Here is a 22,125-nt window from a genome sequence, read left to right as displayed (position 1 = left end):
TAGACACAACCCACACAGCCCTGCAGTGCTGACTCCTGAGACCCAGCTGCAAGGACGGTCATCCTGACCAGCTTCCTGTTTGCCCATACTGAGGAGAACCAGGCCCCACTCCTCCTTTCCCAGGGAAGGCCATGGCTTGTCCTCCCCTCCCCCTCTGCAGAGGGGCTGGCAGCCTGCCTGACCCCAGGGATCCTCCAGCCAGGTGCTGCCCATGGCCACCTCCGCCTGCTGCCCCCAGCCCACCTCACTGCTGGGATGGATGTTTGTTGGTGCTCCACCAGGGCAGGAGAAGAGTGAGCCAAGGTTTCACACTCCATTAATTAACGTTTAATTAACAGGGGTGGAGCCTTTGCTGAAAGCCAGCAAGGCAGAGACAGGAGTGCTGGGGTGATGTCCACATGAGGTCTCCTCTCCTTGAATCAGACAACTCCAGCAGGGCTCAGATGGATGACTCCACAGCACTCCCTTGGTGGCTGCCCAGGCGCCCCAGGAACAGCCCCAAACCCACTGCCCCCACACCAAACCCCCACTTACACCAAAGCTCCTTCCAGTGAGTTCCCAGGCCCTGGCCTCAAGCCAAGGCTCCCTCTCCTGTTCTTCCCAGCCTGGCCACCATGATGGAGAGGCCACAAGCAACTGCAGAACAGAGGAACTGACTGCAGGGCAAGGGAGCAGCAGAAGTGTTGAGCTGCTGACTAATCTGAGCAGGCCTGACCGTGCCCAGGGGCCGTGTGCCCACGCTGGGGTGCCACAGAAATAGCAAAGCGCCTTAGCCCCCGCTGCCAGCCCCGGGACTCGCAGCCATACCTTAATGCAGCTTAGCCAGAAATAGCCCCACCTGAGTTCATCCCAGCAAGTAATGCTTGATAATCCCAGTGACAGGATGAGCACAGCTGTGCCAGGGAACCCACAGGCCAGGCTTGCATTAGCAGCCTCCTGCACACTGCACAGCATCACGGCAGGGCAGGGCACAGCCCCGAGTCTGAGCAGGCAAGTGGCAACACCGACCAGCAGAGCAGCAGAGGTGTGAGGAACACACACCCAGCACCCCCATGGCTCTGCAGGAGTGCTTCAGCAGCACAGGTTTCCCCAAAAGGCCACGGGACCTTCAGGGTTCTGAAAGTGCTACCCAGAAGAGGTGCCCAGAAGAAAGAACACCAGCCTGGCACATAGGGTCCGGAGCCCTCAGGGCCTCTTCTCACTCCCCACCTGCATAGCTGCCAGCAACAGCAGAAAACCCAGGGGCAAGCACATCTGCAGCTGGCAGCTCCCTGGCTCTGCACACAGAGCACTACAGACCCCAGCCCCACAGCCCCTGCCCTCAGGGCAGCAGCTTGATGCACCTTGCAGCACCTCAAAGCCCAGCTGGTGGTCCAGGTCCCAGAACTGCAGTCACCCCCAGGCTGGGCTGGGCTGCGACCCTGAGCCCACCCCGAGGCTGGGGACAGGGCTGGACTCAAAGATCTCCAGAGGTCCCTTCCAATCCCTAACCCCTGTGACCCAAGGAGAGGGGGTTCAGGAGCTGTGACTCACAGCAGTGCTCTGGCAGAAGGTCCATCAGGAGGGCTATGAGCCTCAGTCAGAAGCAGCTGGGGTTCAGCCAGCACAGCAGCGATGCTCTGGCTGTGACTGACAACCAACAGACATGAGGGGCACTAAAAAAGCCCCCTGTAAATGCTAACCAAGGATCTCCTGGCCAGAATGAGCATGCACTTGGGTGAACACAAGCACAGCACAACACCAAAACCCAGCTTCCTCCCCTGCCCCAACAAGGAAGCCTGGAGGGCTGCACTTCATCTGTGCAAGCACTTCAGATCAACCTGGGACCATTAACTATGGAAAACTGATCTGGAAGCTGGAGAGGTCCATTAGAGGCTTGGGACATTCAGCTGTCAGCCATTAGTGTGTCTGAACACCCAGGAGCTCTAATAGCTTCTGTCCTGTGCAGCAGGGAAATGCAGCTGGAGAGTGAACTTCCTGAGCAATTAAGGGGCAGTGCTATCATTGGTTAATTGCACTGGAAAGAAATCCAGAACTGAAAGGGGAAACAAGAGCCCACATTGGTCTAGAACCAACACAAACACCAGCACAGGCTGCTGGAGGGCAGAGACCTGCCTGGGACTTGCTGGAAGGCATCAAGATCCAGTTCAGTGGGCATGGGGGTGGGTAAAGTTAGACCGGGTGATCTCTAAGGGCATTGGGGTGGGTAAGGTTGGACAGAATGACCCCTAAGGTCTTTTCCAACCTCAACGATGCTGTGAAACTGCACTGGGCTGCTTCAGCCTGAGAGGAGCTTCTCCAGCTACAGCACCCCAGCACCAGCACTGCTCAGCAAGCTCAGGCTCCTGAAACCCTTCCCCGACCTCACGTCACACACGGGTGACAGGAAGGAGCTAATGAAGTGCACACAAAGGAGGCAGAGGGAGGGCTTGGGTGCAGGCAGGACAGAATGAGTGCCACGAAGGCATTCTGTGATTCCTTCAGAGTGGCACAGAGGCAGAAGGGAACAAAGCCCCTGGCAGGGTCCCACTGGCCAGTGTGAGCTGTTAGCAAAGCACAGTGCAGTCTGTAGACTTCTCTGAGCCAAGCACCTTTTAAGCTGTGACATTGATGTCACTGGTGAAGGCTCAGGAAATTAATGTTGGTGCAAAGGTGAAGTTCAGCCCTCTGATGCCAAACCTCCACAGCCCTGCCAGCTGTGCCACAAGCTCAGCAAATGCAAACCTCTGCACCCAGCCTGGAAGAGAAGAGAACAGCTGCAGCTGCTGGGACTGAGTTCCCCTCCTGCTGACCCTGTGTCCTGAGGGGGTGGGCTGGGCAGCACTCACCACCTATCCTGGAGCCTCTTCAGACAGAGTGCACAGGGCTCGACCACCTGGGGGAGGAGACACAAAGCAAGTATCAGTTGCAGCACAGCCTCCTCTCCTCCCTGCCTCTCGGCCCCCCTGCAACGAGCACTGTTCCGAACCACAAAAGAGCTCAGACTTGGCCTGAACAGGCAAACCCTGTTCCAGTTCCCCCTGCACTACACAGCGACTGCTGCCTGCAGCTGTGCTTCAGCTTTTGGCCTGAGGCAGCTGAAAGCAGCTCCCAGGTGGGAAAACTCACAGCTCCCTCCCAGACTGGTACAGGAAACTATTCCAGTTTGAAATCCTGCTAAAAGCATCCCTCCTGCTTTCAGTCTTCTCTCTAAAGCTCATCCTTCACAATAAGCATCAAGTCTGAGCTCCAAAGGGCTGCTCAGCTTTGCACTGCCAAGTGTCACTGCCAGGGCCACGAGCTAAAGCCAGGAGAAACACAGCCAAGGCAGAAGCCCAACCTCAGGCTTTCTGGACCCACCAGGCACTGCTCTGAGGGCTGGCAGCCACTTCTCCTTCCCTGCAGCAGGGAGTGGGACAGTTTGCATCCCTTCAACATCTCCCAGGTGTGAATCCAGAGGGGCAGCAGTGCCTGAGGAGTCAGGAGAGCACCAGCAGTGAGCCCACCTGCTCCTGTGACTCCTCATCTCAGAGGGTTAGCAGATCAAAACTAAGTGCCTGGCTGTGATTCCCACCCTCCCACAGAGCTGACCAGGACTTCTCCACTACCAAGGCCAGGGAAGCATTCACCTTCTCCAGCCCCTCCACACCAGCTTCCCTCCTGTCAGACCCTTGCCTGGCATGCTGACCCCACACCTTCTGCAAAGAAAATCCCAGATGCCTCCAGCCCACCCCTAACCACCTTTGGTCTGCACATTGAAAAACCCCAGCCATGAAACGAAAGCTTCCCCACAGCCTCCTTCAGCACTTGGACACCCCTGCGGGGGAGCTCCTTCCCTTTCCAACCCATCCAAACTCATCACTGCCTACCCTGAGCCCTGCAGACATGGGGCAGGGGTTCCAGAACTGCTCCCCTTGCAGCAGCCTTCCAGACACTGCCTACCTACTGCCCAAGCCTTCCCCTCTCTGCAGCGCAACAGCCCCCTCCTCACAGTGCCTCTTGGGTCCTGTCCTTTTTTTTTTTTTTTCTGTCCTGGTCCCTCATTTTCTCCAGGTGCCTCCCCAGATGCAGTGCTCCATGCTGGCTCCAGAGATGCCAAAGCACCAGGAGATGCAGCCCATGGCACAGCAAGTCCCTCCTCCTCTTGATGGAATCTGCTGCTGCAGCAGGGTGGTGCTGGCAAAGCAGGATGTGATCCCCCAGGAGCACAATATGTGTTTCAGGGAGGCCTCTCCAACCACCCTGGAGAAGTCTGCAGAGCCAGAAGTGAGGGCAAGTCCAGAGGAGCATCTCTGGTGTGAGTGATGGATCCCCCAGGATAGTTTCCTGGGTCTGTCCAAAGCTATTTGAAAATCCAACCCCTCCTCACAAGTGCTTCCAACCTGCCCCTGTTCAGTGCTGCCTGCTGAACCTGCACCAGTATTTTACAACTGCAAGGACCAAAGCCACAGAGCACCTCTGGAAGTCCCTACCCAACATTCTGAGCTTGCTGCCACACTGGAGCAAAGTCTGGAGCAGGGTAGCACAGCCACCCTGCACCAGCCAGAAGGTACAAGTTTCACCCAAACTTCTTTTCCCTCCCATCCCTCTGAGGACACCAACCCAGAGGCAAAGCCCTAAGCAGGGCTGAAGCAGAGCTGTCAGCTGCTCTCCCAGCTACAGGGGCTCAAGGACCAGACAGGGTTTGCCCCAGGCTCCTCCATACTGGCTGTTAACCATGAGCTCACCTGGGCATCCTTGGGTGAAGTAAGGCATCAGCTCCCAGGAGGAGCCTGCAGTGCCAGACTGGCTGTCTGTGCCCTCCTTGCCCAGTACCCAGCGCTGCCTTCTCTGCTGCTCCGCAGCCTGGAGATCTCTCCCCAGCTGCTCACAAATGGTCACCCAGAACCTGAACAGAACCAAAGCCAAGCTCTAGCCAAGACCCAGCTGCCCTACAATCATCAGAGCCAGATAGGTGCCATGGAGGTGCCATCTTGCCCTGCCATGGGGTCACCAGACCCCCCTGCAGATGTCCCCTGCCCTGGGCACTGCTGGTGCTGCTGAGGGGCATTTACTGGAGACCAAGCCACCACAGGTGTCCCCCCACGTCTGGAGGGGTGCTGGAAACAGCTTTCCCCCAGGCCCAGGGAACCTGGCACACAGATAAAGCAAAAGAGAAAAATTCTTCAGCAAGTGCTGCCCAAGTGGCTCTGCTCTTTGTCCTGGCACCTGCAGCAGTCCTCTGCTCATGGGAAGGAAGACTCAAGGCTTCCCTGCTGCTCTCAAGGTCCTGGGGCAGGCACTCGTGGAAGTTACCCCCTGGCAGCAGTACCAGCACTGAAACAAATCCTTTTAGCTCCAACATCTTTTTAGGAAGACAGCCTAAGCCCCTCGCTTACACCAGCTCTTCAGGCTGCCAGCCCAGTCACACCCAGTGCCAACCCAAGGGGCAAGAGCTGAGCCTGGGCAGCGGCAGAGCAGGGAGCAGCTCAGAGGCTCTCCTGATTTCTCTGCTGCATGGCTGACACCAAACCGCTATCTTCTCCATTCAGCAGCCCCTGTGGGACAGTGCAGGATCCTCTGGCCATGCCTGCACAGCCCACAGGAACAGCACTGCCCAGTCCTTGGCCAGGCTCTGGCATCCCAACAGAATTTTGGGGGCTAAAAAGGCTAAATTCTGACACTGTCAGAAAGCCTCAGCTCCAGCCACAGGGAGCAGAGGGCAAGTGGCTGCACATGGTGCTGCCCCTGGAGCAGCTCAGCCCCGGGCCAATTAGCAGAGAGGGGTAATTGAGTTAGCAGCAGCACCTCAGGGCAGCAATGGAACTCCTGAGCAGAATCAGAGGAAGAGGAGTCAGTGAGTTCTGCAGGCTGGGCAGGAAGAGCAGCCAGATGCTGCCTTTGGGGCTGCCAGCAAACAGCCTAAAGAGGAGCCTGCTGCAGACTCATCTGCTCCAGGTCCTCCTTACAGACAGAGCTCCACTGCTGGGCTGGAGGGACCAAGGTGACAGCTGGGTTGTGCCAGACCATGCCTTGACCTACCTGGCAGGGGTGAAACCCCAGTGGTCAACCCCCACAGGCACTGCAGCTCTGCCACATCCTGCAGCACCCTCAGACCTGCTCAGCTTGCTCCAGAGCCCCTGCAGACTCCTTCGCTCTTCTGTTCAGGAGGGGGCTGGACCCTCCTCCCCCTTTGAGTCAGATGGGACACACTCAGTAGATTCCCTTCCATGTGATGAATAACCTCAGCTGCTGTGTGCACCTCTCCTCCTTTGATGGGCATCACAGCAGCCTCTCTGTCCCAGCCCCCATGGGTTTCCCTCTAGTGATGCCACACTTGGCCGATGCCAGCCAGCGACCAGAGCCTGCCCCAGCTCCAAGGCTTCCACAACTGCACAAGGACCAATCCCTGCTGCCGTGGGGGTGCCCTGTCCATGGTGGGGACATGCCTGCAAACACCATGAGCAGCATTGCAGACAGCCCCCAGCTCCAGCTCCAGCCTCTGCTCTCCCTTGCTGGACAATTCTTCAACCCTACTCTGCTGGTTGGTAAAACATGGGGGGGTCTTATTTTCTTTTTTATCTTGCAATGTAGAGTGCCTCAGCAACAGTCCATGGACAGCCAGGAAAGGAACTGGAACTGTCCTCTCACTTGTTGTGCAGTTGGGCTGGACTCAGATGCACAGAATGGGTTGGGTTGGAAGGGACCTCAAAGACCATCCAGTCCCAACCCCCTGCCCTGGGCAAGGACACCTCCCACTAGAGCAGGTTGCTCAAGACCCCATCCAACATGGTCCCCACTGCTGGCACCTCACCTTTGGCTGCTGCACTTCTGCACATGCAGCTGGTGGAGGCACTCAGACTGCACATGCAGCTGTGCCTGTGCTGGCTGACAGCTGCTCTGGAGCATCTCCACCTCTCCCATCACACAGCCCACTGACACTCACCTCTCACCCCCTTTCTCCTCCTCACCCTTCACACCAGGGCCAAAAGTCACCATCCCAGAGCCCAGGCAGCAGCTCTCAGAGGTCTCACCTCAGTGCAATGAACCCAGAGGGCTCTGTCCTCCAGGTTTGCTTTCTGTAAGGCTCCCACATCCCAGGAGAGGAGTCTGTCACTCCACCCTGCCCACCCAAGGGCTGTCTCTGCCCATGTCCAACCTACCCATCTCCTGGGGATGCCCTGCCACGGCTCAGGGAGCCCAGATGCCACTACATCTCAGGAGAGGCTGACTGCCCTGCCTCCTGGGCAGGTCCTCCAGCCCATACAGCTCTTCTGGCAGGGGGGACTGGGGCCAGGCAGCTGCAGAGCACAAGGGAAGAATCAAGCACCAACAGCATCAGGAAACGCAGCAGGGAGGAGCTCCCAATGTGCCTCAGAGGCTGTGTTTGCTTCTCTGGAGAACCTCCTGCCTGCACCTGCTGACTGAGCCCAAACAGGCTCCCAGGCTACTCCAACTCCTCATGCTGCTCTTCAGGCATCCAGCTCCTGCCAGCTCTCTGCCTTCAGGTTTGCTGCCTCTGCTCTTGGACAACTTTCTAACATAAATTCCTGCAAGCTGCAGCCTGTTGCAGCACCACCAGCAGCAATGCCTCAACTTCCCCTGCTCACCAAGCTGCCCTGGCACTGCCTGGTGAACTCACCCTGCTTCAGCCAGGGGAAATGCAAGGCCAGGTCCACCTCAGCAGGCAGCACAAAGCATGGTGAATGCTGTACCATTAAAAACCAACCAACCCCAGGGGCTGGGGCTGCAGGCTGGGGGTGCAGGGCTGGGAGCGGGGGATGCAGGGCTGGGAGCGGGGGATGCAGGGCTGGAGCTGCAAGCTCTGCCCCCACAGCAGGTTGCTTTCCCTTGGCACTCAGTCCATCAGGTAAGTCAACAGTGCTCACGACAAGATGTTTACCTAGGTGCTGAAATGTAAACTCTTCAGGGGCATGAGGCCCACGTCTGTCTGGAGGACTATGAGCTGTGCTGCCACCCAAGCAGAAACATCATCACCATGCCTCTGCTGGGACGTAGAGCCACAGAGATGGCACCAAAAGGTCCTGCCCCTCTGGTCTGACCGTGGGGCTCCAGGAGACCCTGGGTGCTGCCCACACATCTGCACTGCACAGCTGCCAAAAGACAACTGATAAATGCCCCACACTGCCCACTCTGCCTGGCACAGCAGGACGCAGGCAGCCGGGAACAGAACCCTGACAGGTATTTCCTTCATTTCTTCTTGGAAAGCTTTTCCCCAGGACAGTTCCCTAGACTGCCACTGTACACTCCCTGCCCAGGAAGTTTCTCTCTCCCCTCTTTCAGCCTCTCTCTCCCAGCTGCACGTCCCTGCTCCACAGGATGCTCCAAGCTAAACATCACATTGGAGCGACACAATGAAGGTTTGGGAGGGCTGGAGCGAGCAGGGAAGGTCATGGGAAGGGGGCTCTGCCAAAATAAGATCTGCTGAGGAGCCAGGCAGGACAGGGTCAGCTGCCTCTTGTCAAAGCAGGCTCTGGAACCTGGCACAGGGACACTCGGCGCAGGAGCTGGAAGGGCTCAAAACCTCTCCAGGGGCTGAATTCACTCAAGCCCCAAACCACAGTGGCAAGAGCTGTGATGGCACAGCCAAGGTGCCTCATGCAGCCTTAACCCTCTGCACACCGAGGCTCTTCCACACCACACAGACCCACGCTGCAGCTGAACTCACAGGGAGCTGATCACAAACTGCTGCTCCTGGGCACTTCTCCTGGCCAGAAATTCACTCTCTCATCTTTGCAATGCAAGGGGGAAATCTCCCTGCAAGCAAAGCACACACCAGAGGCACAGGTGCCTTGCTAACCTTCAGACAGTTGGAAAAGCAACACCAAGAGCAAAATCTCCTGTGGGCATCACCTACAGCTTCGGAGCTCAAGAGACAGAGACTTCTCCAGGCCAATGGCTCCTCCCTGCTCTGCCAGGGCAGGCGGTGGCTTCCCCACAGGCAGCTCTCCCACAGCTCACCTTGGCACAGGATGGCCCCACACCCCCAGGGTGTGGAGCTGGGGGCTGTGAAACACAGCTGAGTGAGCCCCTCCTCAGGAGGTGACAGGCTGGAAGCCCCCTCCCCTCTGCACCTGCTGGGAGCCAGACACGTGTCAGAGCTGGCAGCTGGAGGAGGCTGATTGGTGAGCACCTTGACGTCAAACTTGAGGATCTGTCACCACTGCTATGCCAGTGAGGGACTTCCTCTGACACTGAGGAACAGGTTTCAATGGAGGCTGACAGAGCCTGGCATCCTCATGTCTTGATGTGGACGTCAGGGTGAGCTGGGAGTGGAGGACACAGGTGATGGCAAATGGGTACCCTGCAAACCCCACACCAGCCACTGCCTCCAGCCAGAGCTGCAGAACCTGGCACTGGGCTGTCACAGACACTGTCACAGAGCTGGCAGTGGTGCCAGCCCTGAGGAGCTCAGTCTGAGGCTCTGCTGTGCCCCAGCACCCAGGCATCTTCCCTGAGCCAGGGCCTGCCCAAGCAGTGGGCAGGAGCCAGCGAGTGTGCTGTCATGGAAAGCAAGGGGCACAGATATTTAAAAGCCACCAAGGGTTCATCTTTCTGCCTGATGACTGCACCAGGAGGCAGGCTGCCTGCAAGCCCCTCAGCAGTCATCAATATTCCACAGCCAGCCTTGGCCTCTCACATCTCTACGGCTCCAGAATATTAAAATGTCCCCAAAACATCCCTGCAATGCTTCCATGACTATGAGCAACGTGGAGCACTCTTGTTGGAGACAAAATGTGCCCCCACCATGCACAGCCAGCCAGCAAGCAAGGCACACCAGACCCCAGCACCTGCCATGGGCACCAGCACCTCGAAACAAAGCTTGGCACCAGGATGCAGCTAACTGAGAACATTCCAGAACAAAAGGACAACACCTGAGCCAGCTGCCAAGGAAGAGGATCCCTGAGTGTGTCCAGCACCAAGGCAGAGCTTTGGAGAGCAAGAGCCCCTTCCCCTCCAAACCATGGCTGCCGAGCTACACCCACCAGCAGCAGCACTCGGAACTTCCTTGCCTTGGTGGTCCTGCTGCGTGGCAGCCTGGCACACCTAAGGGACAGGTCTGGCAGGCTGCAGCAGACACCTTCTCAAGAGCTTGCTGATGGTCCCTGGCAGGGCCATGCAAGACACTGGTAAACAGCAGGAGATCCCAGAGGGGACATCGTGGTCAGAGTGGCCAAGCAGCTCAGGTCTGGCCAAACCCAGGTGCTGGAAGCCATTGTCAGAAGAGATCCTCTTCTGCCATGGGCACAGCAGCAGCTTCAGGTCTCCACTGGAGGATCCAGCAACACCTTGGCAAGAGCTGGCAATGGGATTTCCCTCCTGCAAAGACTCCTCTCCTCCTTCCAGCTGGCAAGGAAATGTTACCAGAGTCACAGATTCCCTCTCCTGCAGCCACCAGCTGCTTCAGAGGCTGCTCGTGACCTGAAAAGAGCAGGACAGACTCTGTGCTCCTTGGCAAGGTGCCACCAGGGTCAGGAGGTTTCTCTTCCATGGCTGGACAAGCCAGGCTCCAAGGTTCAGGACATCCTTAGGGAGATGGGGGAGAAGGGCTAGAGGATGAACTCGCCATGTGCATCTCCTGGGAGAAACACTCTTGGGACCAGATTTGGGACAGCCTCAGTCAGAGTGCCCAAATGGAACAAAGTTGTGGCTGCAGCCCAGAGAGTTCATCCTCCTTGGCTTTCAGTCCACTGCCACAGCTCCAACTACCCTCAGCTGGAAGGAAAGCAAATCTCCCTTAAAAGAACCAACAAAAACTTCTGGTACACCTTCTGACAAGCCTAGAAGAGCCTCTGCCCAACCCAGGCAGAGCTGCTGCTCCCAGGATAAGCCTGGTGTGGGGTCCCCACAACCTGAGATGGGGCCACAGGCATCCCTGAGGATACAGCACCCAGTGAACCCCAGCTGATGAACTCCCAGCAGCCATGAGTCAGTAGGAATTGACAGGTCTCCCACAACTAATCTCAGTGAGCTGGCTCCATCTAAGCCAAGGGGAATCATTTGGGGGATCCCCAGGGCAGGGCCAGGCTGGACACACCACCTTCCACTGGACCCTCCAGGATGCACTGCACAGAGCCAGGAGAGGGGCTGGGCACAGGCTCCTTCCCACTTACAGGGCTCTGGCTTTCAGAGACTGGTCACAAAAACCTGACAGTCAAATACCTGCACCTCCAACCCCCTTTCCTCAAGTGCCTTCTTCATTAAGCCCTCAGCACAGCAGTGCTCACTGTCTGGAAAGGCCCTGGAGCAGCACTGACAGGAACTCAAGAGCCATAACCCAGCCCAGCAAGAACCAGGGCAGCAGCTAACCATGAAGAACCCTTTGAGGTGAGCCCTCTCCTGTTCAGCATCTCCAGCTCTCTGTACAGGAGCTCCAGCAGGACACCACAGAGAGGAGAGGCAGTGCAGGACAGAAGGGTATCCAACATTGAAGAAACTCAAACTGGAAGGACCAGCAGAAGCCCTGGGCCTGTTCCAGGTGGTACTTTGACACCTGCTGGGCAGGCGTTCCTCAGCCTATCTCAAGCTGCTGCCTTCCCTTCAGCTCAGGTGCAGGGCACCCAGAGGTTTCTAACCTGTTTGACAGATGTGACTCCAGGCCCTTCCCCGTGCCCTGCAGAGCAGGGCTGCTGTCCTTTGAGCACAGCTTTCACCCCTCCAGCCATGCTGTGGTGTGTACGTGCCATGTCCTCCCCTGTGACTTCCCCAAACTCCTCCAAAGGAAGCCTGCTTCTCCCCAGGGCAGTGCTGAGGCAGACACAGCAGTGTCTCTGGACAAGTTCCATCCACCTGCTGAAGAAGCTTCCCTGAAGAGCCAGGGAAGGCTGCCCCCAGCGCCAGCTGGCTTTGGCACACTCTCTGCAGCAACCCATGCCCCTCGCCCTGTGGGTGAGCTGCCAAGGGCAGAGCATCCTGGGCATGGTGCTCTGCAGGGAGGAGAAAAGGATCCTGACCAGCTCCTGCTGGCTGCCAGCGAGGAGCAGCATCCCTTCTGCACACTCCCAGCCTGGGTGCAGCAGAGGTGGCTGGAAGCTGGTGAGGAAGGCTTGCAGCAGGCCCCGCTGGCTCCCAGCCCCCCCGAAGCATTGCTTTGCCTCCCGCCTCCCTCCTCCCACCACCACCCCCCGCTCTTCCAGAGAGACTCTGCAGGAGCCATGTGCCAACCTTCAGGCATGAGCATGATGTGCTTCCTTCTCCCACCCATTACATGCCAGCCTTTGCAAGAACTTGCACGGATCTGGGGGTTGCCCACGGGAGCAGCCACGGGGGCATGCGGTGTGGAACGCTCCTGGCACCTCTGCTGGTGGGAAGCACCTTCCCCACGCTGATGCCCTGCACGGCTGGGAGTCACAAATACACCCCCCGCCACCCTGACCAGTCCGGCAGCTAACTCGCTACAATAACCTCATTGTCCCGGAGGGAAACAGAGCCTGATGGCTAAAGCAGCTGCCCGAGCTGCGACGGGGCTGCCGGCAGGCGCCGCCGGAGCCCGGAACGGCTTGCAGGGCCCCGGCACAGGGTCCCAGCACGGCGTCTCTCCAGCCGCTCTGCGGGCGCCCACCAACGCCTACCCCCGTGCAAGTCTCCAGGTGTCCCTGTCGCCCACATCTAGAGCTCTCCAACCCAAGTGGCTATTTCAAGGGACACCACCAGCTCCCTTCTCTGCACACAGGAAGCCTACAGCAAGAGCACCGCCAGCAAGCAGCCTTTTCCCCGCTGTTAAAGAGGCATTGATCAACCTGCAGCCCTTCCCATTCAGACAACCCCTTGTCGAGAGGGCAGGAGACGGACACAAGGTAAAAACCCTTGCAGAAGCCACCAGAAGAGCTGGCAGGAGAACTCCAAGACTGGTGTGACCCGTGTATTGCTCCTGGGCTTGTTCTTCCCGGCCAGACCCCACGCCGATGGTGTCGCCTGATCCAGCCAGCTCCACAACGGAGTGCTAGGGAAGAGGGAAGCAGCCCAGGCTGTGGCTGGCATCTCCTGCATGCAAGGCTGCCAGCATGGGTTTCCACAGTATCTCAACCAACACAGATCACCGTGGAGAATCCCTTACACCACTTGCTGCTCGCTTTGCCTTTAAAGAAACACATGCCTACAGGACACGGGATGCTGAAGCAAAGTGCTGCTGCCAGCTCACCCATCCAGATTCCCAGGAGTACCTCCAAAGCTGCACTGTGCATTACAAGCAGCATTCCTTAAAGAGCCACAAAGGCACACTGCATGCACTGTAACCCACAGCTGCAACACTCCGTAGACCACCAGATCAATCTTCTCTCCCCCCAGCTCCTGTCTTCCAATTCCAGTGCAATCAATGCAGGACTCATCCCAGGGGTCTACCACTCATTAATCAACTGAGCTTCCAGAAAGGTCACATCCCCGGGAGGCTCAGCTGAAGAATGTTCGTCCCTGAGCCACGGCCAGGCTCAGGGAGGTGAGGAGCTCCTTCACGGATCATTCGTCCCCATTGCTTACGGGCTCACAATTACTTTGCCACCAGAGCGTGACAAGAGGCAGGAGACATCCAATCTGGGGGAGGCACACCATGCAGCAATCAATGGGTTAATTAGCAGGTTAGCAAAACACCAGCGACCCGTGAAAGCTTTCACACAGCAAAGGGCTGCTGAAGTGCAGATAATGGTTTGCGTTTGTTACCCTCCCGGGATTACAAAGGACTGCTGGAACCACGGAAACCTCGGGCATTGATTTTCAACATTTTCTGCTTATTAAGGCTGAAACTCAATCATTTTGCAAGAGCAAATCCCTTCACAGGCCATAGGCAGGATCCTGCGCGGTGCAGATCGACGCTCAGCATGAGCTAAGGCAAATCTCTCGCCAGAAGAAACGGGACTTCAGTCCAAGCTGAGCTCCATGCAGCTGCTGAAGTTGGGCACAAACTATTGCCCGACTCAGAAGCTGATCTCACATGATGGGAGGTGTCCTGGGGACGCGAGGAAAACACAGTTTAAAAGAATTGAAGCCTGGGTGTCCTCCATGCCTCGGAGAACGCTGTGTTTGTTACTGACGGCACCCCACAAGCCGTGCCCAGTGAAGCCCAGCAGCCCCCTCCCTGAAATGGGGCTGGCGGCACCCTGCACACGCAGGCAGTGCAGCCTCCTTCCTCACAGCCTCACAGCACCACGAGCAGAGAACAAACCACCCAGCAGTAGAAAATTTGAATGGAGATTGTCCCCTCGGCCCAGCAGCGCTCTTGGCTGCTCACACAGCACTCGGTACTGCACAGAGCATCGCCTAGCTCGATGCAATCCCTGCAGCTCGCGTTGCTAATCGCAGCCATCTCCAACCGTCTCCAGCCACCCGCACGTGCCTGCTGCCTGCCTTTGCCTTTTTTTTCCTTTTTTCTCCCCAGAGCCATAATCCAAGATGTACGTCGCTTACGCTACAGGGGAATCTTAGCCTTCAGCTTCCAAAGACAAGCCCAGGTTACCGCCATGCCCACGGGTAGCAGAAGAGGCACCGGGGTGCCGGCTGCGACGCGGCGAGCCGAGCAGTGCCCCCGCCGACCCATGCCCGCTGCCTGCCAAGGTCTGCCCACGCCCACACGAGTTCAGCATCCTGCTGCCAGAGCACCCCCCCTGCCGCCGTAGTCCTGGGCTGGCTGCTCCGTGCCAACAAAAGCCCCGTCCGCGCCAGCACGCCGGCTGCTCGGCAGGGCTGCTGCCAGCCTTGCGACGGCCACACGCTTCTCCCCCGCCCGGTTTCCTGCACTTCCACCTCTACACTGAGAGATCCAAAACCGAAGGCAAAAGCCACAGAGCAGCGGAAAATCGGCGTGAGGAGGAGGCAGCACATATTCCGTTGGCTGGGCAGCAACTCCCTGCTCAGCCCAAGGCGGCGAGATGCAGCTTTGTCATCTGCTTTTGCCCAGCCTTGCCACGCTGGGTGCAATCAAACACCGCAGCTTAAGGATCCTCTTGCCTGCACCTGGACAGAGCTGGGGCAGATGCAGCAAGATGGACACTTGGCTCCAATCCCTAACCCAGCGATGCCAGCCAGCAATGCCAGCAGGTCCCCGGGCAGGACAGCAGTAGCGTGCCAGGGGGCTGCTGGCACAGCTCCCGCTTAGCTCCAGTTTTAACTTAGGGGATCTGTTGAACCCCAGGCCATGACAGATGGCTCCTGCTGGGAGAGCCGCAGAAGGGTTTTGGGGGGCAGTGATTGATTCCTCCCTTCCTTCCCCCACAGAAAAGTCATCTCCCCACCAGTCCCTGGCTTGTGGCTGGCACTACCGGGCAGTGCTCGGCTTCTGCAGGTGTTCCCGTGAAGGAGCTCAGGGGTTTGTCCCAAAGGTATCAATCACCCAGCTGCAGGCAGGAGAGACAGTCCTGCTGAGCACCAGCTGCTCTCCTCAGCCACCCTCCCGCTCCAGAGGATACATGCTGACCTCTTCCCAAACCCACCACAAACTTATCCACATGGAACCTGGCTCGCAAACGCCCTCGTCTTGCTGTGTTCCCTAGCTCTTGCTACCCCAGGTATTCCGGTAGCTGCTGCCCCCGGTGCCCCCCGCTCCCACCGCTGCCCGGGCAGCTCGATGTAGACCACAGCTGGCAGCTGTCACCACCTCCGGGAGCCGAGCGTCCCCGCGGGGACGGGGGACACCGCGGCACCTCCGAACCCCCGCTGCGGGCGGACGCCAGCGTTTCCTGGAAGTGGCACGCAGAGAGCGCGGGTCCAGGGGAGCCGGCTCCATGCAGCGCCCATGCGCCAGGAGCTGGACCGTGGACACCGTCTGCCGCTGCGGGCAGGACCGCGGAACCCTCACCCCGGGTCGGGCTCTTCCCGGGGGGCTGCATATGCCCGGGCACAGGTATGGACACACATTCGCAGGAGCGGTGCCGGCAGCACTTCGCGGCTCCGCTCTGAGGCAGGGCCACCGCCGCTGTCCCCGCTCGGGGCTCCCGGCGGCTCTACGTCCCCCACGGGCCAAGGACGCTCCTGCCCCGCTGGCTCCGCGTCCCGCGGGGAGTGTGTGGGCTGCACCGAGCACTCCGCACCGCCATCCGCCGGGATCTTCGCATTCCTGACTGCCAAACAGCCCCCTCCGAACGCCAGAAAAGCCTCCCCGCCGCGCGCCGGCCCCGCTCTCCCGCAGCTCCTACGGCGGAGAGCGCAGCGCGGCCGCCGAAGTTCCCCCGGGAGGCGGCAGGGCAGCCCCGGTCCTCACCCGGCTGGCGAAGCGAGGTCCGGCGGTGGCCTGGGAGCGGCGGCGGCGGCTGCGCTGGGGCTTCGCGGGGGCTTCCCGGCAGCTCGAAGCCCGCGGTGGCGGCGGGGCGAGCCGCACGCCTGCAGAGCGGCGGCGAGCGGGGCGGAGGAGAGGAAATGGGCGGGAGGCGCACGGAGGGAGGAGGGGAGAGAGGAGGGGAGGAAGAAGCCGCCGCCGGGGACCGCGGACAGCGGGGGCCGCGGCTCCACTTCCCCGGCGGGGCGCGGGCGGACCGGGGGCGGAGCGCAGCGCGCAGCCGCTCCGCGTCGTGCGCAGCCCCGCGCCAGAGCCGCCCTGCTGCCGCCGCTCCCGCCCCGCCGGGGCACTTGGTACGGCCCTGCCCGCCCCCGCGCCGCCGCCGGGCAGGAAGTGCGGGGCCGGGGGGCAGTGCAGGGAGGTGGCTCCGGGGCTGCGCGGCCGCGCAGGGCGCGCCCGGTCCCTCCGGGCTGGCTGCCGGCCGGCCGCCCGCATGGGCGCGGGGCGGGAAAAAGTTTGGGGGTTTCGGGGCTCTTTTTCCTTCTCTTTGATGCCAAAGTAACCGAGGAACTCCCGGGGCACCGACATCGCCAGCGCATACAGGGGTGCGGACGTGTCCCTCTGCCACCCGGGGTGCCCCGCTCCGTGCCAGCAGTGCCCCCGCCGAGGTGGTGCGGGTGGGCTTGGCGCGGGTGAATGCAGTGCCATCACCCGGGCCTGTGGAGGGCTGCAGCCCCCCCGGCTGGGGACACGGCCTGGCAGTGCGGTGCCAGGCAGGGACTGGCACTGCCTGCCCGCGGCCCCATCACAAAATGGAGGGATTTAGGGATTGATGCTAATCTGCTTCCCGAGGGAGGCAGCTGGAGAGCAGCTCAGAATCGTGTCCCGCAGCAGCAGCAGAGAGAGGGGAACCTTCCCCGTGGGGTTTTCTGTTCTCCCAGCTCCTGCCCACCACATTTTCAGGTCAGAACCAGAGAATTCCCTGTAGCTACCACCGTGCCTTATCTCTGCCTCCTCCTCTTGCAGGAGACTAAGGACGTTCAGTGCAGTCTCCAGATAAGAGCTGAATGGAGCTGAAATCAAGGCCACAACAGCATAAAAAGATACTTAAAAGATTTTAACGACCAACCCTGGGAAGCAAGGGGGGGTGGGAACAAGCAAACCCCCACCCCCCCATTAGCATAGCAGCAGCTTTTCAAAGCTTATCTCTGCACCAAGCGAACAGATTTCTGTAAGGAAAGCAAAAGAGAAAAAAAACGAACCAAAACACACAACAAAAAACCCAACAACACAAAAGCAACCAAGCCCCAAACCTTTCATTTGTACTCCAGAGCTTGAACGCATTGAACCTGCTCACAGTGATGTGAGGAGATTAAAATGTTCCTCAGCAATAACCACTGTCCCCAAGGCCACTCAGAAATGGTTCAATCTGAAAAAAGAGAGTAATAAAAACATCATCCCAGGGCAAGGAACAAGCCTGGAAACTGAGGAACCTGAGCAGTTAACCTGCAAGCAACTCCACCAGGAACACACAAGGGAAACCTCTCTGTACCCCCACTGCTGCCCACCTCATGTGCTGGGAGCTGGGCTCTTGATGATGGCAGTAACCCTCTTGATGATGGCAGTAACCCCCTTGATGTCCCCAGGAAACCTCTCTGTGCCCACCACTGCTGCCCACCTCACGTGCTGGAAGCTGGGCTCTAGCAGGAGATGATAGCAGGGCAGTGACCCCCTTGGTGACAAACCCTCCTTGCATAGCATTGTCAGACATGGGTGGCCATGGGGCTGTGGCTCTGCTATGCCTCTCTGGCTGCTCTGCCAGTTGGCATCACTAGGAATAGGTGGCAAAGGAGCAAGTACTTGCTTGAGGCCTGCTGGGAGAGTCAGTCTGTGGCACTCAGTGCCACTCTCACGTGTGACACAGCTGTGGCACTTGGTCCTGCTTCCATTTTTAACGTGGCTGATGCCCAGATGCTCGTGCTGCGAGACCTGGGGGCACCTTCTGGGCAGTGGGAACTTGCCACAGAAACAGCCCTGCTGCTCCCTCCTTGAGCACTCTGCTGCCCTGTGGATCAGCTCACAAGGAATTGCATAAATGCTGAAAGTAGCTCTGGATTCAGCAGTTCTTGGGGACCACACAAGAAGCACCAAATGGGACACTGCCATCATTCCTACCCATGCTGCACCCCAGCTGGGACCAGGTGGAGGACTGTGCAGGCCAGACAGAGAAGCACAGCCAGGACTGCAGAGGTTGCTTTGAGCCCTGATGCTTGGCGAGGAGCAATTCCTCAGCTACAGAAACCCTTGGGAAGCAAGGAAGGGTCACCTTAACAAGTCACCAACTGCTCACCAACAGCCTGAGATAAAAAGAAGCTGCAGCCCCACCCCTGCAATGAGTTTGTGAGGGCTGCTGCTCCTACCCTGCAACCTCCCAGCTCTGCTGTCTGGAGGGTGCCACATGGAGACAGCTAGCCTTGTACCTGCGAGGTCAGAGCCACACCGAGGCAGCTGCTTTCTCAGTACATCCTTGAGGATTCTGCTGCAGGAGCTCAATGGCCTGAGAAGAGCTGGGGGCAGGGGCAGGTGGGTGGTCAGAGAGCTTAGATCCACCACAACGCTTACTGTGGCCTCTACTTGTGTCCTCATCTGCAGCCTGCCTCCTGTGCCAGTGAACCAGGCAGATGTGACAGATACAGTGGCACCAGGACACCTGTGTGGGGCTGCTCTTATTCCTCTTTAGGAGGGAATGGTCTCAGCTGCCCCCTTGCCAAGGAAGGGGAATAGTGAGAGCTGTGCTGATTGGCACTGAGCCTGAGAAGAGCAGGTGTGAGCCTGCACAGCTGGACAAAGGGCAAAACCACACTCTGGAACCTGTCTTTGTGTGGAGGTTGCCCCAGGGGTACCCCAGTGCCCTCAGAGGGACTTGCCACTGGAGCAGCCAGGCCACCAGGCACGTTGCCACCTGTCAGAGCACTTGGGGTCCTTCCAGAGCCAGGGAGAGCAGCGCTGGGAGCAGCAAAAAGGAGACCTGGCTGCCTGCTTTCTCTTGCCAGGAATAGAATGGCTGAGGGTGGAGAGATTAAAAACAAGGAGAGGAGTCTGACAGAGGTGAGGAATTTATGAATTAAAGCAGCACATTTCCATGTCATTTACTGCTGCCTGCTAATCTGCAAGAAACTTGGTTTTGCCTGCCAGGCTGCAGCTGCTGTGCTAGGCACTGAACTCAGATGGTTTGGATGTTAATGTGGAAGCTTCTTGGGCAAGAAAGAGAAGCCCTTGCAGAACAGGGACAAGTCAGAAGCCTCCCTTCTCTCCATGGCACCCTGGGGCTTACCACAGCATTTGCTGGGACTGAGCATCAAAGAGTGTGGGGCAGGAAGTGTTTCAACTAAAGCTGTGAAAACCCTGGGATGTCCTTGGCTGCACAGCCTGCACACCCTTGCTCTGAGCTGCTCCTACCAGAGCTCAGCCTTCCCTGGCCTCTGCCCTTGCTCTGAGCTGCTCCTACTAGAGCTCAGCCTTCCCTGGCCTCTGCCCTTGCTCTGAGCCGCTCCTACCAGAGCTCAGCCTTCCCTGGGCCCTGTGTACCTGGACAGCCACTGCCAGCACACAGCAGCAGGGCATTTGGTGGCCACCTGTGATCCCAGGCCACATAGAGAGCCTCAGCACCTTTGGTCTTGGTGTTCCCAGCTGGGCCTCTAACCCACACTAGGAGCTGGCTGAGCTTTAAGTTCCCTTGCAGCCCAACCACCCCTTGGTTCTATTCCATTGGTAGGAAAGAGAAGTTCAGTTACTCCCTGCTGGGGGGACCCAAGGACATTAGTTATGTCTGGCAGATTCTGGAGACATTGCTTCTGCTGGCAGAGGTGAGAAGTGGTGAAGTGGTGCCAGTGACTTCCTAAACCAGATGCATTCCTAGAACTTGCTGGGCTGGGCCACCTACTCCAGAAGAGCTTCAGCAGTGCAGAATTGGTGAGCAGTTTGCCTCCAGCCATGCAAAGAGCTCCCAAGAGGGACAGCACTGCTGCCCTGCCCTGGCTCCTGCTGGCAGCAGCCAGGCTTCAATGCCAGACAAAACTCCATTTTTTGGAACAAAAAGGGAGGTACAAACTTATTGCAGCAGGAGCAGGAAGAAGGAGATCAGGACTCTGCAGCCTTTGGGGTCTTCCAGTGCCTTTCTCTCCCAGCTGCTCCTCTTTGAGTTTTCCTCTCACATTGGCAATGTTTTTTTTCCACTGGAAGCAAGGTTCTGAGCCACCTCTGCAGGAAATATCCTGCTCTGGAGAGGTCTTCTCCACCAGGCAGCAATGGGGCTGGCAGCTGCCACCCTCCCCACGGCAGGTCCCATGCCTTGGTGGTGGTGTTGCAGTCAGAGTGCATCCATCCTCTGGACAGCTCAGCTGTGGGCAACTCAGATGTGGAGTTTTGGTCCTGGGGTTGCAGCCCCAGGCAGGCCAGGCCTGCACCAGGGGAGCTGGGCTGCATTTCTGACTCATTGGTTTTTCAGAGAGGTTTGCAGCGAAATGTCCTCAGCAGTTGCTGTGCTGCTGCCTGACTCATGCTGGAACACCAACCTCATGGTATTTGAGTGGAGCTGTAGCCAGGGGGGTGTGAGGGGTTGGCATTCACCAGCTTCAAGTCTGTCCAGCACCTCAGCACTCTGATGTTGGCATCTCTCACCTGGGGCACAGGGGCAGCCCCTCAGAACACCACTTTGGGAAGGGGAGGCTGAGCTCTCTTCCAGGAAGCCTTCATTGCTCCTCCAGGAAGCCTTCATTGCTCCTCCAGGAAGCCTTCATTGCTCCTCCTGACAGGTGCAGTGTTTGTGTGCAGCCTCCCAGGCGCTCAGTCCCAACTCCCTGCCCATGCCACTGCAGAAGGGATGCTCAGGGTGGCTTTGGGTGCCCCAGGGATGGGCAGCAGCACAGAGCTCACAGCTGTGAGTGGCACTGCCCTAGCACAGGAGCAGAGGTGGGTGCAAGGTGGGGGCAGAGAGCACCCACTGCCCCCCCCAAGGTTATGGGAGAGAGGAGCCAGGCTGGTAGCCAGGTGAAGCCTCTGTCCCTGAGGGAAGCCCCAACCCCACTGTGCTTTGCTTCTGCTGAGGCTGGCTTGCTGTAGGGGCTGATGCCATCCCTCACCCTCCCCGTGGGTGAGCAGCAGCCCTTTGCCTGCCCAGAGCTGTGCCTGGAGGGCACCTGGCCCTTGCTGCAGGGTAAGTGCTCAGCTGCCTCTCCCTAGGCTGTGCAGTGCCAGGAAGCCCAGGGGCCTGGGCAAGGAGAGCACCAGGGTGGTGAATTTGGGGAAAAAAAATGCTGCAAGGATGATTTCTTTGCTTTTCAAAGGAGCATTCCAACTCTAGCTGTGGGTGAAGGGAATGGACAAATCCCCCAAGGCTGGGGGCTCCTATTTGCCTTCTCAGCACCTCTGCAGAATGCATCTGAAGGCTGCCTCAGGTCCTGCCTGCCTCAGGTATCGCTACTCTGCTCCTACCCAGAAGGGATGGGAGGCAGAAGAGGCTGTCTCCCTTTGCCCTGCTGTCCAGGCTCTGCAGGGGCACCTGCAAGGCCCAGGGTGCTGCTCAGAGCAGTGCTCAGCTGGCATTGCCCCCACACACTTGGACTGGAGCCTGCCCTGGCCCCAGCTGAGGAAGCCAAAGGGGCTGTGCTGGTAGCAGCCTCCTAGCTCTCTGCTGTGGTGGCTTCACACCTTCCAAACATGCCTCCTAACTTCCAGCTCAAGTGAAATTCAAAGCCCTGTGACTGTAATGAGCCATCTCCCCCCTCCTGCCCCCCAGAGATGTGCACCCCACAGCCTGCCCACCCTGCCCACGTCTGCTGGCTCTCTGCCAGCACAGTGAGGCTGCTGACTGCTGACTTCTCCCCAGCTTCTGGCTCTCTGGAAGTCTAGGCTCTCCCTTCAGCCTCCCCACTGCACCCCTG

The 22,125-nt window shown here is 58.6% G+C and overlaps 2 protein-coding genes across 2 annotated transcripts in view; both read right to left on the bottom strand.

Annotated features, from left to right (window-relative positions):
- HPCAL1 (hippocalcin like 1) overlaps positions 1-2,862 on the bottom strand; it is a 34,154-nt gene extending 31,292 nt beyond the window's left edge. Inside the window, exon 1 of the mRNA XM_054383339.1 lies at positions 2,829-2,862. The gene's annotated coding sequence lies outside the window, so the exon portion shown is untranslated. The remainder of the gene's footprint in view (positions 1-2,828) is intronic.
- Positions 2,863-16,099: 13,237 nt separating this feature from the next.
- LOC128968811 (uncharacterized) lies at positions 16,100-16,771 on the bottom strand. The gene has a single exon (XM_054383394.1). It carries the CDS (start codon positions 16,769-16,771, stop codon positions 16,100-16,102), a length of 672 nt encoding a protein of 223 aa, XP_054239369.1.
- Between the last annotated feature and the right edge of the window lie 5,354 nt (positions 16,772-22,125).

Source organism: Indicator indicator, chromosome 9 (assembly GCF_027791375.1).
Source record: "Indicator indicator isolate 239-I01 chromosome 9, UM_Iind_1.1, whole genome shotgun sequence".
Taxonomy (NCBI): Eukaryota; Metazoa; Chordata; class Aves; order Piciformes; family Indicatoridae; genus Indicator; species Indicator indicator.
This window is presented reverse-complemented; position numbering and strand designations above follow the sequence as displayed.